This window comes from Scylla paramamosain, chromosome 32, assembly GCF_035594125.1.
Source record: "Scylla paramamosain isolate STU-SP2022 chromosome 32, ASM3559412v1, whole genome shotgun sequence".
NCBI classification, from domain to species: Eukaryota; Metazoa; Arthropoda; class Malacostraca; order Decapoda; family Portunidae; genus Scylla; species Scylla paramamosain.
In genome coordinates, this window is record NC_087182.1 from 3,484,449 (window position 1) to 3,502,367 (window position 17,919).

The following is a 17,919-nucleotide window of genomic DNA, read 5'->3' on the forward strand; positions in this document are numbered from 1 at the left end:
CTGTAGTGCGAAACTTCCTGCTCTCTGTTGCGGATGTTGATGAGAGGGCAGTACTAAGATTGTTTTCCTCCTTGTTCTTCTCATTCTTGTTAATCTTGTTCTTATTTTTTTCTCTTTGTTCTTGTTGTTGTTCTTCTTGTTCTTTTTTTATTTTCCTCTCTTTCTTCTTCTTGTTGGTCGTGATGTTCATGTTTTTTTTGTTTTTTTTATGGGGGCGAAAGTACGTCAGATAAATTTTAAAAAGACGTAAGAGGAAAAAAAAAAAAAGAATAAAATTAAAATCCAGACGAAACAAAACGACAAAAAAAAGAAAGAGAACACTAGAAAAAAAAAATGAATTGAAGAATATAAATAAGTAAAGGGAAGAAAGAAAAGGAAAAAAAAACAATATTAAAAGAATCAGGGAGATAAAAAGTAAAAAAAAAAAAAAAACTGAGGCAATAAAAAAAAAAAGTCCTCTTGAGTTCTATAATTTGTATATGATACGAACTGAGTGGTCGTGAATATAGATACAGACACATACACTCAGACTTTCAAGATTCATGCATAAAATTAATATTGAAGTATGTAGATATGTAAACGTGTATATGTAAAATGCAAAAAAAAAAAAAAAAAAAAAACTAAATAAAAAATAATAATAATATATAGGTTTTGCTCAAATATGAACGCACGCAAGAGGAAAGAACAAAGAGCAAAGGTCGTGACGGCGCGTGGTGGTGGTGGTGGTGGTGGCGCCTGCAGTTAACATTTTTTCTCCTTTTTATCAATTTGCGCAAGTGAAGATAATTTAAGGGTTTCAGAGCTGATAAGATATGATCCCCAAGTACTGTTATTAAATGCGTGTTATTATGTGAGAAGAGAAAATTCTAATATTATAAAGGCAAAGTGATATTAAAGAAGCCTTGCAATTTGATTCTTTATTTATTAATTTATATCATGTATTAATCAGTTTTATCTCATTTATTTATTTATTTATTAATTAATTTATTTTATTTATTTATTTTTTATTTTATTTTGCCAGTGTAAGAAAGAGAATTCCAAAAGCCGAATCAGTTTGAGAGCCACCGAGCGCTGTCCAGATCACTGTGACTTTTAACGCTTTACCCGCGATTTGCTTTTCACTGTAACTATTTAATGCACCGGCTGAACACGACGCTTTGCTGCTGAAACGTGTAATAACAAAGCGGTTGCTGTTTATCTTCGTACAATTTTATTAAAGTATCACGCACAGTAAATCTCCGAAGAAAATAAAGAAAAGAAAAAAGAAAAGAAAAAGACTGGAATATTCCTTTGTCCGAAACAGGTAAACGACGGCACTGATGACAAGAAACAAGAAACTACATTTTGAACTCCTTATTGTCTTACAGGGATTATTTTCATCCAAAGACCACAGAGACGATCCTTGTTAAACGCTCACCATAATCATGAAAAGCGGATGCATTACGGAAGTGATAAGAAGATAAAAAAAAAAAAAAATGAAATGATTTGGTGAAGTAGTAAGAAGATAAGACCAGGAACCGATAAATGAACTCTTTCAGTGCTATTTGACATGTTTCCTTAAAGGCGTTTTTCACTTGTTCTACAGCCGTACCTGAGCATTATACCGCCTAAATATCGGATAGCGTACTCTTTTCGTCCTCTTTTCTTTCTTGTAGTTGCTCTAAAAGATTCTATACATTATCTTTCGTCGTGTGAATTGCACAATATCGCAGAGAAAACGTTAAAAGAGCCTGGAGAAAACCAACTGAGGGAAGAAGAGCGAGGAGAAGACAGAGAGATGGATTTTACGGTAGAAATGTAAAGGATAGGAGTCACGGAGGAGGATGGAAGGGACAGAAACACCTGGAGGAGGCTTGTGCATGACGCCAACCCTTCTGTATATGCAAACAGTGAAACGAGGAGAAGGTGATGGTACTGAAAGATGCAAGGGACAGAAACACCTGGAGGAAGCTCGTACATGACGCCATCCCTTCTGTATATGCAAACGGTGAAACGAGGAGGTATTGAAAGATGCAAGGGACAGAAAGGCCTGGAGGAGACTCGTTTGTACATGGCGCCAAAGGGGAAGAAAAATCCTGAAGACACACACGCAAACATTGATATAATCTTTCATTGAAGCCTATAAAAAGTAGCTGATACAAGATAATGAAGTTAATGTTTGTGAATCAGGTACTTGTTTTCTCTCTTACCATAGCACGTCCCTTGTTAATTAAGAGTTGCCGTTAATTGTTCCCATCTTTATACTACTTTTTTTATTTCAGTATCTATAATTATGTGTTTTCTCAAGAGTACATGCAGGCTTTTTTGTTTAGTTGTTTCTCAGTTGCTTTTTCCGTTAAATAATTATCATAGTGTTTATGAGAAGTGACGATTTGAAGGACTCTCTCTCTCTCTCTCTCTCTCTCTCTCTCTCTCTCTCTCTCTCTCTCTCTCTCTCTCTCTCTCTCGGGATTATCACTCTCCTTCCCCTTTCCTTCCCGGACATTCCCACGGCGCCGCCCTTCAGCACCTCCCTTAGCAGGACTCCTTTTCGACCTTCGGATTAGTAAGGAGGATGGCGTGGCGCGGGCTGGATATCCTGAATCGTTTTGCGCTCACCACGAATATGTACTATACCTTCAAAGGCCACTGAGATGATTAGCCGGGTTCTCAAGAGTGTTTCTCCCGTTAACAATATAGAAATGTTGATGATCTGTCACTAGAACCATAAAAGACACGCTTAAAAACCCGTCACATCAACTAGAAGCTTTTAAGTGTAGTGGAGGTGCGGCGCAGAAGTGTTTCAGAATATGAACTTGAAGCTTTAACCTAACCTAGTACCAGGGAGGAATCATGTGCAGCTTCTCATGATTTACACTCCCCGCCCCACCCGTCCCCACCCCATGCAGGAGGACGCCGAGCCTGACTCCAGCAGTAGGCTATAAATGTGCATGCGCTAACTCGCTCCTGCAGTAGAGAAAGAAAGAGAAGATACATGATACATAAGCAAAAAATAAATGAACAAATAAAATTATATAATTAATGAAATTGAATAAGAAATAAAATGAATAAATGAAAATAGGTTAAAAACGAAAACAAAAGAAAAGGAAATGGAATGATGTAAAATAAAACGTAATTATATGAGATAAAAAAAAAAAAGAAATATATATGCAAAAATTAGAAATACAATATGAGATCAGATGAAATGAATGAAAAGAAAAAAATGAGATGATAAAATGAAATTGAAATAAATGAACACAAATAAAAATAAATAAATGTTAAGAAAAAATAAAAGATTTATTGTACGATAATTACACGAACACAATTTGCTTCAGTACTTTTATACATACATTTACTTGAATACGTTTTATATTAATTACTTTTTTTTATATTTTTTTATAAGCTTTTTTTTTTTTTCTTTGCCTCCACCTGTCAACTCCAGTGTTCATATCACACCATGCACTCGATAAATTGGAGGACAGGAGCTGGACTAACCTTGCTGAGCCCTGCCAGAGACGAAGGAGCAGCAGCAGCCGGAGTTGATTCAGTCCCCTTCCCTCTTAGGCTTGTTTCTCTCTCTCTCTCTCTCTCTCTCTCGAGTGACGAGTACCTTATTTACTGCCGAGATGATATATATTATGAATACCTCTGCGCCGCACCCCAAGTACATTCAAAAGGCTCTAGTTGAAGCTGTATGGCTTTTTATGTGTTTTTTATGGTTGACATATGAACAATATTTCTATAGTACTGACAGGAGAAACGCTCTTGAGAACCTGGCTAAACATCTATGTGGCCTTTGAAAACAGCAGTGGTGAGGGAGCAAAGCGTCTCCGAATAAGAGGTATACTGGTGGCACGGTTCCCGATATGGCATGCACTCAAGAAGTCAAGATTTTAATGCGATTTTTATAGATTTCTAAAGTGTAACAAGTCGAAGGTTTGGTGTATCACTTATGAATTTCCTTGCGGCGTCTCGAAATCTTTAAGGAATAATAAAAAAAAAAAAAAAAACAGACAACTGGAATGTATTTAATATTTCGTGGTCTAGCAACCTGTATAAAAATTACACAAGTATACTTAAGATGGCGATACCGCTGATCACTGGACGGCTGACTGACTGCCTGCCTATTTACGGTCGTCATCATGGAGATAATGGTCATCGTGGTCGTCATCAAAGTGGTCATCGTCGAACCTTCCGTAATGCGAGGCCACCACATCGTCATCGTCATCGTCCTCGAGGCTGATGTCCCAGGAGGAGGCCGCGGCGTACGTCAGGGGCCTCACGTCGTCATCATCAAAATCATAGCTAACTTTCTTCACAAGAGTGGCAGCGGCGGGTTGGTGGTAGGTCGCTCTGTACACCAAAGGGTAACGTGCAGCAGGGGCGGCGTACTGGACAACTTGAGGCACGGCATACTGCACCGCTTGAGGCACGGTGTAATGAACAGCTGAGGCTCTGAAGGTTGGCACGGCAGCGGCGTGGTGCACGTAGGAGACACCACGTACAGGGGCATGGCCGACCACCACCGCGTCCAAGGAGTAGGGCGTCACCACCTTCGTGTCGCCTGCAGCTAAGCCCGCCAGGACCACCACCGTCACCGCCAGCTTCAGGACCTGCACGGATTGATAGAGATAAATGCAAAGATAAATAGGTAGATAGATAGACTGATAGATAGATAGATAGAGGGATAGATAGATATTTTACTGATCGCATCAATGCAAAAGATACATTTTTTTCAGTACGTAATCCAACAACAACAAAAACAAAATATACCACGATTATTTTCAAAACCTATGCAGATCATTGGTAAAGTTTCATGCAAAACCCTTATTACTGGACTGTCACTGAAATAATAATGATAATTGATAAAAAAAAAAAAAAAAAAAGGACGAGGAAGGTTCTGGCCGAAGGTAACAAGGCTGATAAAAGTAAACAATAAATAAATAAATGAAAAAAAAGAGGGTGCCACGCCTTATAGAAAACGGTTCAAAAGCAAATCAGAATTACACTGTATTAAGACGCTTGGATATCCCAGTCTCTTCCTGTAGAGGATGTTGAAAGCGGTCAAGATAACATGTCGAAACGTTTTAGAATGTAACCCATGCATGAAGGGAAAATAGATGGAAGAAAAGTACAAAATAAATTAAGAAAAATACAAAATAAAATGAGGTAACGCACAAAATAAATGAAGGAAAAGAAACAAAATAAATGAATAAAAGTACAAAATACATTAAGAAAAATACAAAATAAAATGAGGAAACGCACAAAATAAATGAAGGAAAAGAAACAAAATAAATGAATAAAAGTACAAAATAAATTAAGAAAAATACAAAATAAAATGAGGAAACGCACAAAATAAATGAAGGAAAAGAAACAAAATAAATGAATAAAAGTACAAAATACATTAAGAAAAATACAAAATAAATGGAGAAAAGCACAAAATAAATGAAGAAAAGTACAAATTAAATCTATGATGTATAACACACACACACACACACACACAGCAGTCACACTAACCTGCACTTCCATCTCTCCCAAGTATCTGAAGAATAAAGTCACCAGGTCCTCTTCTCCTCTTATACCCGTCGCTGCTGCTGCTGCTGCTCCACTAGTGATACCCTCCCCTCCCTCCCTCCCTCTCTTCCTCCTTCCCTCCCTCCTTCAAACTGCTAATCTGTTCCACCTTATACATCTCTCTCTCTCTCTCTCTCTCTCTCTCTCTCTCTCTCTCTCTCTCTCTCTCTCTCTCTCTCTCTTTTTTTTTCTCATAATTCTCCTTGTTCTCCTCTCCGTGCATGAATGTTTCCAGTTTTATTCCATTATGTGCTATTTACTCTTTATCCTATTATCCTTCTTCCTCTTCCTTCTCAGCCTCCGCACCCATTACTTGCCTACCCTCAGCAACCAACCTCATCCAGTTTTTGTTCCCTTTTTCTTTTTTTTTTCTTGTTCTTGTTCTTGTTCCAGTCCTACTCATCTTCAGGCCGCATCTTCCCTAGCCACACCCTCCTCCTCCTCCTTGTCTTGCTCCTCCTCCTCCTCCTCCTTCCTCTTCCTCCTCCTCTTCCTCCTCCTCTTCCTCCTTCCTTCAGTAATTCTATATTTACCGAGGTCATTCTTGTCCTGTCTCTTTGTGGTTTTCTTTCTTCCTTTTCTCTTCTTTCTATAATTTCTTCCTTCTTTCATTATCTTCTTTTTTTCTATCATTCCTTTCTACATTAATTTATTTCAGTCCTTTCTTTCAGTTATTCTTTCCTTCACTCATTATTTTTGTTCTCTATCGTACTTTCCTCCTCTTATTCATTTTTACTTGTTCTTTCTTTTCTTTCGCTTATTCCTCCCATCTTTCATTCATTTAAGTTTTCTTTGTTTTCTTTCTATCACTCTTTCCTTCCTTTATTAACTTCCTTGCGTTTCATTCCTTCTTTCATTTATTTTTTTTATTTAACTTTCTCTCTCTCTCTCTCTCTCTCTCTCTCTCTCTCTCTCTCTCTCTCTCTCTCTCTCTCTCTCTCTCTCTCTCTCTCTCTCTCTCTTACATGTCACTACCACAAGAGAAGAGACATTGAGTTACTGAGTGGTATGTTGAGTCTTCTTCTTCTTCTTCTTCTTCTTCTTCTTCTTCCTTGGTTTCATTTTCTCTTCTATCTTTTCTTCGTTTTCTTATTTCTTTTCTTCGTTCTCTTCTTCCTTGTCTTCGTTTTCTCTTCCTTTCCTTCGTTTCTTCCTTGTCGAGTTATTATTATTATTATTATTATTATTATTATTATTATTATTATTATTATTGTTATTTTTTCTACTATTATTATTACTATTATATTTATGTTCTCTGTGTCGTTTATCCTTTTTAAAATAATAATAAATAAGAGAGAGAGAGAGAGAGAGAGAGAGAGAGAGAGAGAGAGAGAGAGAGAGAGAGAGAGAGAGAGAGAGAATACATCCCCTCGGGTTTCAATTCAAGGACACACGCCATCCAGCCTATTCCCGCGCAGCCTTGACAAACCAAATATCCTGGCGCATAACGAACTAATTTAACGTTTTCTGTCGTTTTAAGAGTTTCCAGAATTCATTTAGAGTGCTGAAGGAAGGCTAGGATGACTGAGGTGTGTATATGCGAGGTGCTGAGTGTCTGCCTTTCCTCGTAAGTGTGTAGGAAGGGCGGGAAAAAGAGGCAGGCAGAAGGGAATGCAAGGGAAGCAGATGGCCATGAACTTGGTAGGGTGTGGTTCTTCCCCTTGGCTAGTATCCTTCTCCGTTTTCTTCTTCTTCTTCTTCCTTTGCATTATTTCATCTTCTTTTACCTTGTATTCTCTCGTTTCGTTGTCTTCTAATTTTGTTATTCTGTGTTCTTTTCATCCTTACTTTCTTTTCTTTTCTTTCTTGTTTTTCTGATTTCTCGTTTACAATATTCTTTCCTTTCTTTCGTTTTCTTTCCTTCTTTACCTTGTTTTTTTCTTCCTTTTCTTTATCATCCTTTCTTTTTCACTTTTCTTTCTTCTCTTTCGTTCCCTTTCTTTTACCATCTTCGTTCCTTCGTTCCCTTCCCTTTATCAACTTTTTGCCTTCCTTCACTCATTTTCCCCTTTCATTCTTCATATTCTTCCCCTTGTTAATAGTGTTCTTTCCCCACTTTCCATCTAATATTCCTTTCCCCTTATGTTATTCAATTTCCCTTGTTTCCTTTCGTGTTCTTTTGAAATTCTCTTCCATTTTTTCTTTTTTTTAGTAACGCTAACTTTCGGAAAACAAACAAACAAACAAACAAACAACAAAGATGAATAAACAAGATGAAGTGAAAATAAATGATTAAATAAATGGATAAGTGAATAAAATAACGCAGAATTCTATGTACTGCCTGTCATACCATATTATCGCCTAGAACTGTAATATTGTCTCTGCTTGTCACGCATTAAAAAAAAAAAAAAATACAGACGAAAAAGAAAAGAAAAAAAAATTGGAGAAAGAAAAGCATACCACATTAATTTAAACTACATGATGCATCCCACAACATTCTGAAAACTGCCACTTCCGCACCGTACTTCTGCCAATACTTCCGTGTAGGTAGGGATGGCATGTTTCCTGTCACACCAGTCTCCCAGTTCCTCGCACCGCCACAGTATTTCTCTCCTCGGAAACTTGTAGTATCTCAAGAGGTGCTCTTCATCCACCTTAAAGGGGTTTAAGGGGTCTCTGAATACTCTTTTCCTTCTAAGGCCACGTTCATGTACTAGAGGCGCTTGCAGTTCCGTTATCAGCTTTCTTCTTATGGTAGCTGGCTGGTCTTCAATGGCTTGTGCAGTAGAGGAAAGGCGCTCTCATACACTCACGTTACGAAACTTTGTGTGGCCCTATTTCTGTTGTTCCTTGCACTCATAACTCCTGACAATGCCTGAATTAGCTGGATTGCTTATTAGAGTCCATTATTTGTTGGGTTGAATTGTATTCTCTCTCTCTCTCTCTCTCTCTCTCTCTCTCTCTCTCTCTCTCTCTCTCTCTCTCTGATTAAAATAAACAATGTATAGAAAGAGCTGATTGATATTACAAAAATAATGACTAGAATGATATTGTTATATCCTAACATATAACAATAGGCAGATATATAAAAATCTATAGCTACAGGATATATCAAAAAAGGAACAAATACCGATCTAAAAAATAAGTTCAAAGTCCAATAAGGCAAGTACCTAGAAAAAGAAGTTAAAACTAAAGAAAATATCAAACCAAGGAATAAAATAAAGAAAATACGTAGACAATTTAATACAAGACGGCAAAGGAAAAAAATAAATAAGAAAATTAATGTAAACAAAAAAACAAATAACAAATACATACATATGATATAAAAAAAATAAAGTAACGAAAGGACTGACAAAAATGAAAATATTCAATAAAGTAAATACATATTATAGAAATAATTTGAGAATAATAAAAAGTGGCATATCTGCAGGACTCATGGGGCAGAGAGACAGGGAACAAAAAAAATATGTCATTAATAAAACTACGCCAATAATATAGAAAAAGGTTATAAAACGTTATAATAAAATATTAAAATTAAAATTAAGCGTTAAAACATAAGAATGCAATTAGTATAAAGATAATGAAATATTGGATAAGGCGGGAGGGACGCGTTAGGCGCCATCTTTGTTGTTGTTGTTGTCAGGATGGCGATCAACCCGAGGAAGGACGGCGGGCCAAATGTCAAGTATTATGAGTCCTCGGAGACTGTCTCACAATTCGAAAATGTCAGAACATGGCTGATGAAGAATGCCAAGAAGGTAAGGGGCGCTAGGAGGCCGTACAGTCAGCGAAATGGAGGACGAGAAGGAAGCTTGCCGCCGCGCCGGGCACCTCTGGCCTGGCGGGGCGCTTGGTGACGCTTTATGACACCATGTAGCGCTGTCTGCTGGCTTCTGAACACTGTGTCGGTGTGTGGATGCAGCGTGTGTAGCTGTGAGAGTGGCGTGTGTAGTGAGGGTGAGTGTGAAGTGGCATGGAGGGGGCAGGACGGTCTCTGTCCCGCGCAGTGACGGGAGCTAAGGGGAAATGTTTTGGCCCGTGACCCCACGCTACTCCCGCCACTGGTGAGGCATGTGGGTCCTGCACGATTAGTGGCTCATCGTGTGGAGCCTTGCAGTGTCGCGGTCTTGGTGTAATTGTCTTGAGGGAGCACCGCTGGGTCACGGCCAGGCTATTTTTTATTTATTTATTTATTTATTTTTTATAGTCCTCGTTTGCCTGCGATGGTTGCACTTTATTCTGACCTGATGAATTAATGAAGTCTGAAAATTGACAGATTGGGCCGAGGAGACGTTCATTGAGGTGACGAGTGAAGTTAAGTCACAAAATTGATGGAAAGAAATAATTATAATTGATTACTTTGCCATCAGCAGAGACTGTGCCACGCCGCAACATTCTTAACCAGTGTCATCTCAAACCATATTTTTTAGATTTTATTTTATTTTTATTTATTGTAGTTTTAATTTTTGGCTGATCATGTAAAATTTCAGACCAACATTTGCTTCCACTCTTTGGTAACGAGTCTTGTACGCTGAGCACCCTATTGGGTTGGCCCTCAGCTGCTGCTTCTCTTGGTTAACCCTTTGAGACACGAGGGATTGATCATAACAGCAGCCGTGACCATCAAGGCACACTTCTTGTTACCCACTGAGCCGTTAGTAATCACCTGGGCTGAAGTAGATGCTGATTGGCCTTAACCAGTCAGCCAATACAGCAGTGGGACCATTTAGCTTTGTGTGACTGGCAGGTCTTATAAGATAACCCTTTCACAGCAGTATGCAACAATTTGTAGTTCTAAAAAAATGTATGAAATCTTTATCAGCATCTACAAAAAGAAGGGGATTAAAATAATAGATTTTGCAATTTCTACCCTGTGTAGTGTTTGGAGGTGCCTGTAGACTGTAGAGCAAGAGACGTCTCGGAATGGTGAGGTAGTGAATGACTTAAAATCCGGGTGTCTTCTTGGAACACATTAAATTAGTCCACTTCAACTTCCAATTGTAAAAAAACTCGATACTTTTAGACTGAGAATTTTGCCAGACACGACACACAGCTCACTGATCTTAAGACAGCACACGTGAACCTTCATAAAATCTTGTAATCGTAATCATAACCCTTTCACTGCAATACCAGACAATTAACAGCCCCAGAAGTGATGCATGAAATCTTTATAAGCATCTACAAGAAAGAAAGGGAATAAAAAGAATAGATTTTGCAATTTCTAGCCACTTTAAAGATCAGAGGTGGCTGTAGAACAAGTAAAGATGTCTCAGAGTGATTGGTAATTAAGGAAAGGTGTACCAACTAGCAATTAAAGGATCAATAGTAGTATAAGTCCTGCCAAACTGAGTGGTAATTAAGGAAAGGTGTAAAATTAACAGATAAAGGGTTAATAGTAGTATAAGACCTACCAGACTGAGAGGGTTAAGGAAGGTTGTACCAATTAACAGTTAAAGGGTTAAGGATTGTCAAATAACTGTGAAAAGATTAACTTGCCCTTTGTGTTGCAGCATGTGCAGGCTGACCCTCCCAACAACAAGAACCTGGCACAGCTGGTGGTGATGCTGCTGCAGTTCATGGAAGACAACTTTGGCCCCAAGGCTCCCAGACCACCTATGACCAAGCTCCCTGTGAGTAATGCCACCCACACTCCAGTCATCATCATCAGTGTCACTTTGTTTGGTGTTCTTTTCCCTTGTGTGGCTTATGAGTTGCCCAGTTTCTGTGATTGCAGTCTTTTCTTGTCTGTTGCTTTCTTGTATTTTCATGGTAGATGCTGCAGGTCACATCCTGAATTTATAATAATGTTTCTTTGCCCTTTAATTAATCATTAAAATAGCATTGCAGGCATTCATCTTCAATCTATGTTTCCTTTAGGCCTTTATTTGTGCAAATCACTTGGAGTTTCCGCAGAGATGTGTGCATAAGCCTCCCAATCTGCTGTAAATGGTTCTTATACAGTATTTTGTTCCAGATGAAATGTTTCCTTGACTTCAAGCCTGGCGGTGGTCTGTGCCACATCCTCAGCACAGTGTACAAGTTCAAGAGTGACCAGGGCTGGCGCAGGTTTGATTTCCAGGTAAATGAGAGGAAACTTTGCCTTAAATTTTTTTGTGCTTTCTTTCCCTTTTTCTGTTATATGTTATTCTTGCTTTTTGCTTTTTTCTTGAATTTTAGGGTTGGTTTTGGGTTCAAGATTGACGGAGGATTGTGCGGGTTTGATTTGCAGGTAAATGAGAGGAAACTTTGCCTTGGTTTTGATGGTGCTTTCATTCTGTTCTTCCATTTCATGTTATTCTTGCTAGTCGCTTTTCTTGGATTTATTTTCTTCATTTTAGGTTCAAGAGTGACCGAGGGTTGTGCAGGCTTGATTTCCAGGTAAAATGAGAGGAAATTTTGGCTTGATTTTGATAGTGCTTTCATTCACTCCTACAATTCACTCTTTTCTTGGATTTTATGGTTGATCTTAGGTTCAAGAATGACCGAGGGTCGTGCGGGTTTGATTTCCAAGTAATTGAGAAAAAACTTTGCCTTGATTTTGATGGTGCTTTGATTTACTTCCATTACATTTTGCAGTTCACTCTACTTTATTACAGTTGATTTTGTTTTCCTTTCCAGTCTCCGTCTCGCAAGGATGCCAACATTGAGCTGTTCAGGGAGATTGAGAAGAGTCTGTTGTCCAGCAAGTGTTGGACGAAGCCTGTTGTGTACATCCAGAATGAGGTGGACAAGGAGCTGAGGAATGAACTGAAGGACATTGTCAAGCGCCACGATGGAAAGATTGTCGGTGAGTGGCTTACCCTCCACATGTTATCAAGGAGCTTTTTGCTATATACTGAGCTTTCCTCCTATGAACCATTTCAGTCGTTTTTTTTCTCTGTAACTGATCTCGGGTTGTCTTTTCGTAAGTTTACTATTTCCTACTTTTATATTCAACCCTTTCACTGCTATTTGATACACAATTTCTTTATTATTAACCTCTCTGAGATAACTCCAAGTATCATACTGCACAGAAATTGTAAAAATCTATTTCTTTTTAGATCTTTTCCTTTAGATGCTTATGAAGATTCCACTCATTGCTTTTAGTGTTGTGACTTGGAGGGGTTAATATTGTCACTCTTTACTAAACAATCTGTACTGATGCCGTTAATGATGATTCTCACTGTTGCAGATGAGGATGAGGAAGCAACACACATTGTCTATGATGAACAGGATCCTCTTGATGATGAGTTTGCTCGTGCTGTGATGCGCCGCGACAGACAGACACTCTTCCACTTCTACTACATGCCAGACTCCTACGACTCATGGGCCTCTGGGGTGGACCTGGACTATGACCCCCCTGAGTCTCCATTCTTTTTTGATGGCCAGTGGAAGGTTGGTATAAGTGAAGGGCATAATGGATGTGAAAGACATGATGGCTTTTATATGTTAAATCTCCAGAGAAATGTCTTTGTGTAGGCATATGATACACATTACTGCCTTCTAGGTGTGTGCTAATTGGCTGCAAGACCTAGAATCCTACAATGAATGGATGAATGAGGAGGACTATGAGGTGGATGAGTCGGGCACCAAGAAGAAGCACCGCGGCTGCTTGAGTGTGGATGACACCATGGGCCTCAACGACCCAGACAAGAAGAAGAAAGCCAAGAAGAGGCCTCGGTCGCCCCCTTCACCACGCACCAAGCGGAAAGGGTATGTCAGCACTCCAAGGACTGCCACGTGTAGGCCTGGTGGCTTCTTGCAGCTTACAATATGGGAAGCTGCAAGAACCCATCATTGTTCTTATGTTTCATGTGGAAGCTTTGAAATAACTCACGTCATCACTTGAGAATGTAAAATTGAGTGCTGTGTATGTGTGTGTTACAAGCATTACAACACATTCCCATATTTGTAGCTGAAAATGCATCTTAGTTATGAAAAAAAAAAAAATTCACAGAAAAAATAGTATGGCTAAACAAGATTATTGTTAGATATATGAGGAGAAAAATGAAAATGGGAAACAGGAAGATACAGTTGATTTCTATACAAGTATACATACATAAATATACCAAGCAGGGTAGCCAAGACAGGGCATGCAGCTTTCTCATTCACACACACTCTCAGCCCCTTGGTCCCTGAGAGAGGAGAAAGTAAAGTACTCCTGCCCTCTTTACAAGCACAGCTATTTTCATTGTTGGATGCAACAGGAATGTCTTGGGAGCAAGGAAGAAGTTTCAGGAATGTTGTTTATGAAAGTATTTGAAGTTATAAAAGGTCCCAATGTAATTACCACCTTCGCTGCAGGTCCCGTAACACCACCACGCCAGGAAAGCCCATCAAGAAGACCAAAGTGGAGGAGGAGGAGGAGGATCTCACCCGGGACATGGAGGACCCTGCCCCCGAGCCGGCTGTCACAGAGGTCACCACTGGCTCCAAAATCCAACCCAGCAAGGGTGGCAACTACATGGATCTTGACGAGGAGGCCACTGAGAAGACAGAGAAGACAGAAGGCCCAGTGAGTGACAGTCTCTGGTATCTCACTGAGCAAAAGCACTTGTCTTGTATAATCTTTCCCTCAAAAGTGATCGTTGTGTCAATATATGGCAGATACAGGATTAACAAAGAGGTCCCTTTTGAGCCTCTCATTTATTATCTGATCCTTTGGGCTTAGGTATCCTTTTAACCCTTTCACTGTGGCACAAAAGAATCAGCAGCAACAGGAGCAATGTGTGAAGTCTTTATAAGCATCTTCAAGAAAGCTAGCAGGGTAGAAATTTTGTAATTTCTACCCTGTTTAAAGATTGGATGTGGCTGTAGAACAAGTAAAGATGTCTCAGGGTGATTGGTAATTAGGGAAAGGTGTAGCAAGTGGCAGTCAAAGGGTTAAGGGGTAGATGCCTATTACAGAAGGCCTGGGGAGAAAAACTTGGTTAGGTCACCTCACCTAGTAGGGAATACATGACTGTGCAAAAACATAAAGAAGATCTTGTTGAAGTAAACTAAATCTAATTAAGTATATTTTGTTACCCACCTTATTTTTGCCTGCTTGTCTTGCAGCCGGTGCCGGAGAGTGAGGACACAGCCACCGACCAGACGCACCATATTATTGTGCCAAGCTATGCTGCCTGGTTTGACTACAATGCAATCCATGCCATAGAGAAGAGAGGCCTCCCAGAATTCTTCAATGGCAAGAACAAATCTAAAACACCAGAAATATATCTTGCTTACAGAAACTTCATGATTGACACTTACAGGTTAGTTTACTGGATTCAGTTAGCTTTTCCCAGTTATTGGCTTTTCTGATAAAGTAATCATCATGGCATACCTCATTTTAAGGTAAAGATGCTCTACTTAGGGCTTATGACATTTTCTTTCAGGGATCATGTTCCTTTAAAAATAGGGATAGTAATTGACTGAAATGCATTGTACAGACCGTTATAACCTCCAGACTAACATTCACCAGAGCTGTACATGCCCAGTATTCATTGTTGAGGTAATGTAACTTGTGTCCTGTCACAGATTAAACCCCACTGAGTACCTGACGTCCACTGCCTGTCGCCGTAATCTTGCCGGTGATGTGTGTGCTGTGATGAGGGTCCACGCCTTCCTGGAGCAGTGGGGACTCATCAACTACCAGGTGAGCAGCCACAGGAGAAAACATTGTAAAGTGATTTGTTCTGGCTGGTAAAGTAAGCTTTTGGTTCATGTAACTGTCTTGTAGTCTCATGTTCTCTTGTGATAAGCTGTCTCTTGTTTCAGGTTGATGCAGATGCAAGACCAACCCCTATGGGGCCCCCTCCTACATCTCATTTCCATGTGTTGGCTGACACCCCAGCTGGCCTTCAGTCCATCAATCCTCCCAAGGTGTGTATGGAAAGTCTCAAGCTCAGTATGGGATCATTAATATCTGAAATGTTCAAAATGCAAGCTACTGGATCCAAGATTACTATGCACATTAAGTAATTCTTGTGACGGTCTCTGTTATTATTATTTCCCCTTTTCAGGTCAATCAGCCCTCAGCAGCCAAACACATCATGGACTTCGACAAGAAACCAACAGACAAAAAGCCAGAATTTGGTATCGGCACAGACTTTGGTTTGAAGCTTGATCAGTATTCAAAGAAGACCGGGGCTCTCAAGAACAAGTCTGCTGCCAGTCAAGCAAGAGAGTGGACGGAGCAGGAGACGCTGCTGTTGTTGGAGGCTTTGGAGGTGAGGGCTTTGTCTTCCCTCCTGTGTATGTGTATCTGTGTGTATAGTAGATGTTTATGATCAGAGGTAATCTTTGTCACACCATGAGTGATGTGGACTACAACTGCCAACTTACATCTCTCCAATTTGCATTAGAGGAAGCCTACAAGTATAGTTATGATGATTTTCACTTAATTGTTCTGTGGTTCCAGATGTACAAGGATGACTGGAACAAAGTGTGTGAACACGTGGGCACCAGAACACAGGATGAGTGCATCCTGCAGTTCCTCCGTTTACCCATTGAGGATCCCTACTTGGAGGATCCAGAAGTGGGTTCTGGAGCTTCAGCAGCAGCCTTGGGACCACTGGCTTATCAACCCATTCCCTTCAGCAAGTCTGGCAACCCAATTATGTCCACTGTAGCATTCCTGGCATCTGTTGTTGACCCTCGCATTGCTGCCTCGGCCGCCAAGGCTGCCATGGATGAGTTCTGCCGCATCAAGGATGAGGTGCCAGCTGCTCTGCTAGATTCTCACATCAAGAATGTTGCTGATCATGCAGCATCCAATGAAGGAAAGGTGGACCCCACGGCTGGCTTAGGCAAGTCAGGCATTGCTGGCACTGAACCAGAAGGGGAAGAGAAGAAAGAGGGTGAGGCAGAAGCTGAAAAGAAAGAAGAGGCTGCTAAAAAGGAAAAAGAGGGAGAGAAGAAGGAAGAAGAGAAAAAGGAACCTGAACCTGAGAAAGAAAAAGAAAAGAAAGAGGAGCCAATGGAGGTTGACAAACCTGAAGAAAAGAAGACAAGTACTGAAGAGAAAGAGAAGAAGGATGAGGAGGAAGAAGAGAAGAAAGAGGAAAAGGAAGAAACAAAGGAAGAAAAGAAAGAAGAAATCAGCCCAGAAGAAAAGAAGTTGGATGCAGAGCGTGAGAGGCTACGCAAAGATGCATCAGTCCAGCAGGCCGCCAGTGCTGCCCTTGGCTCGGCGGCTGTTAAAGCAAAACACTTGGCTGCCGTGGAGGAGAGGAAAATCAAATCCCTTGTGGCACTGCTGGTGGAAACACAGATGAAGAAGCTGGAGATTAAGCTGAGGCACTTTGAGGAGTTGGAGACCATCATGGATCGAGAAAGAGAGAGTCTGGAGTTACAGCGTCAGCAGTTGCTGCAGGAGCGTCAACAGTTCCATCTGGAACAACTGAAAGCTGCAGAGATGAGGGCACGCCAGCATGCCCTGCACCAGCTGACGCAAGGTACAAGCCCTGCCCATTCTCCTGCCCCTGCCATGGCACAAGTTCATCAGTAGTGAACAAGGTACAGCTCGATGAGTAATGTCGTCAGCAGCTACGTGGAGAAGCAGAGATTGGGACAACATACTTTAGGTTAAGTTGGTGTTTGACGTACAATTCCAATTAAAAGTAGCATGTAGGTACCATTCTTCTTGGCCAGCTCATCTATGAATCTTTGAAAGCAACTTTCCTTTCTACGTGAAAACAGTTGTAAAAGTTCACTATGGAAAGCCATATGAATGTGATCTGACCAGGAAAGAAATACGCTGGGATTTTATCAAGATTTAAGATAATGTACAGTTTTTGTAATATAGATAGAGATGGATAGAAATAGAGAAGGGATGAATCTTTGTCAGTCTGTCAGTCAGTCAACCAACACAGCCTTTCCATCAGCCATGCAATACATCAATAACTGTTGATGTTCACCACTATATTCAGCTTCATGTCCATTTCTAGATGGTGGGGTTAGTCTATGAGGAGGGATAGGTTTTTAATAAATGGAACATTATGCAAGGTAGGAGTTTGCAGTTACAAAGTAGTAATGTATATTTTGAGACAGTAATGCATAAAATAATGATAGTCTTTATAAGATTATAGAATATCTAAATACTTGTGAGGTTAATTTTTGGAAAGATTTCATCCCTAATCTGTTGTCATGTGCATTAATTTTTTTTTTTTTTCCTTTTCTTTTTCTATAGTGATTGCCAGGAATTACTGGGAATACATGTCACTTTTGTATTACTCATGTAGACTGTACAAGAGTATATAAGTATGTATTTATATACATGGAAATCTCAGTTGACACATCACTGTAATATAATTTTACCATTAAACTGTATTCATTTTTCACTTTCATTTATTTACTTAAAATAGTCAAGTAAAAAGGGAAAGAAAATGTACCTGATTTTTTTTCAACCCAATTGAAAGGTCAACAACAGGTGATTGATTGAAAACCTCTTCTTTCATGATTTTG

The 17,919-nt window shown here is 39.8% G+C and overlaps 2 protein-coding genes across 3 annotated transcripts; one reads left to right on the top strand and one right to left on the bottom strand.

The window, feature by feature from the left end:
• Positions 1-3,991: 3,991 nt before the first annotated feature.
• LOC135089064 (uncharacterized) lies at positions 3,992-5,577 on the bottom strand. The gene is made up of 2 exons (XM_063984267.1): positions 5,497-5,577; positions 3,992-4,592 (listed from the first exon to the last, which is right to left on the bottom strand). Exons 1-2 carry the CDS (start codon positions 5,506-5,508, stop codon positions 4,104-4,106), a joined length of 501 nt encoding a protein of 166 aa, XP_063840337.1. The 5' UTR covers positions 5,509-5,577; the 3' UTR covers positions 3,992-4,103.
• Positions 5,578-9,091: 3,514 nt separating this feature from the next.
• On the top strand, positions 9,092-17,842 carry LOC135089065 (SWI/SNF complex subunit SMARCC2-like). 2 transcript variants are annotated; one of them, XM_063984268.1, is made up of 12 exons: positions 9,092-9,251; positions 11,004-11,123; positions 11,468-11,572; positions 12,112-12,280; positions 12,665-12,867; positions 12,980-13,185; positions 13,777-13,987; positions 14,530-14,726; positions 14,992-15,109; positions 15,232-15,336; positions 15,477-15,683; positions 15,875-17,842. In XM_063984268.1, the coding sequence occupies exons 1-12, from the start codon at positions 9,138-9,140 to the stop codon at positions 16,961-16,963; spliced, it is 2,844 nt and encodes a 947-aa protein (XP_063840338.1). In that variant the 5' UTR covers positions 9,092-9,137; the 3' UTR covers positions 16,964-17,842. The 2 variants fall into 2 exon arrangements, with proteins under 2 accessions (XP_063840338.1, XP_063840339.1); XM_063984269.1 differs by lacking the exon at positions 9,092-9,251 and adding an exon at positions 9,291-9,450.
• The last annotated feature ends 77 nt before the right edge of the window (positions 17,843-17,919 follow it).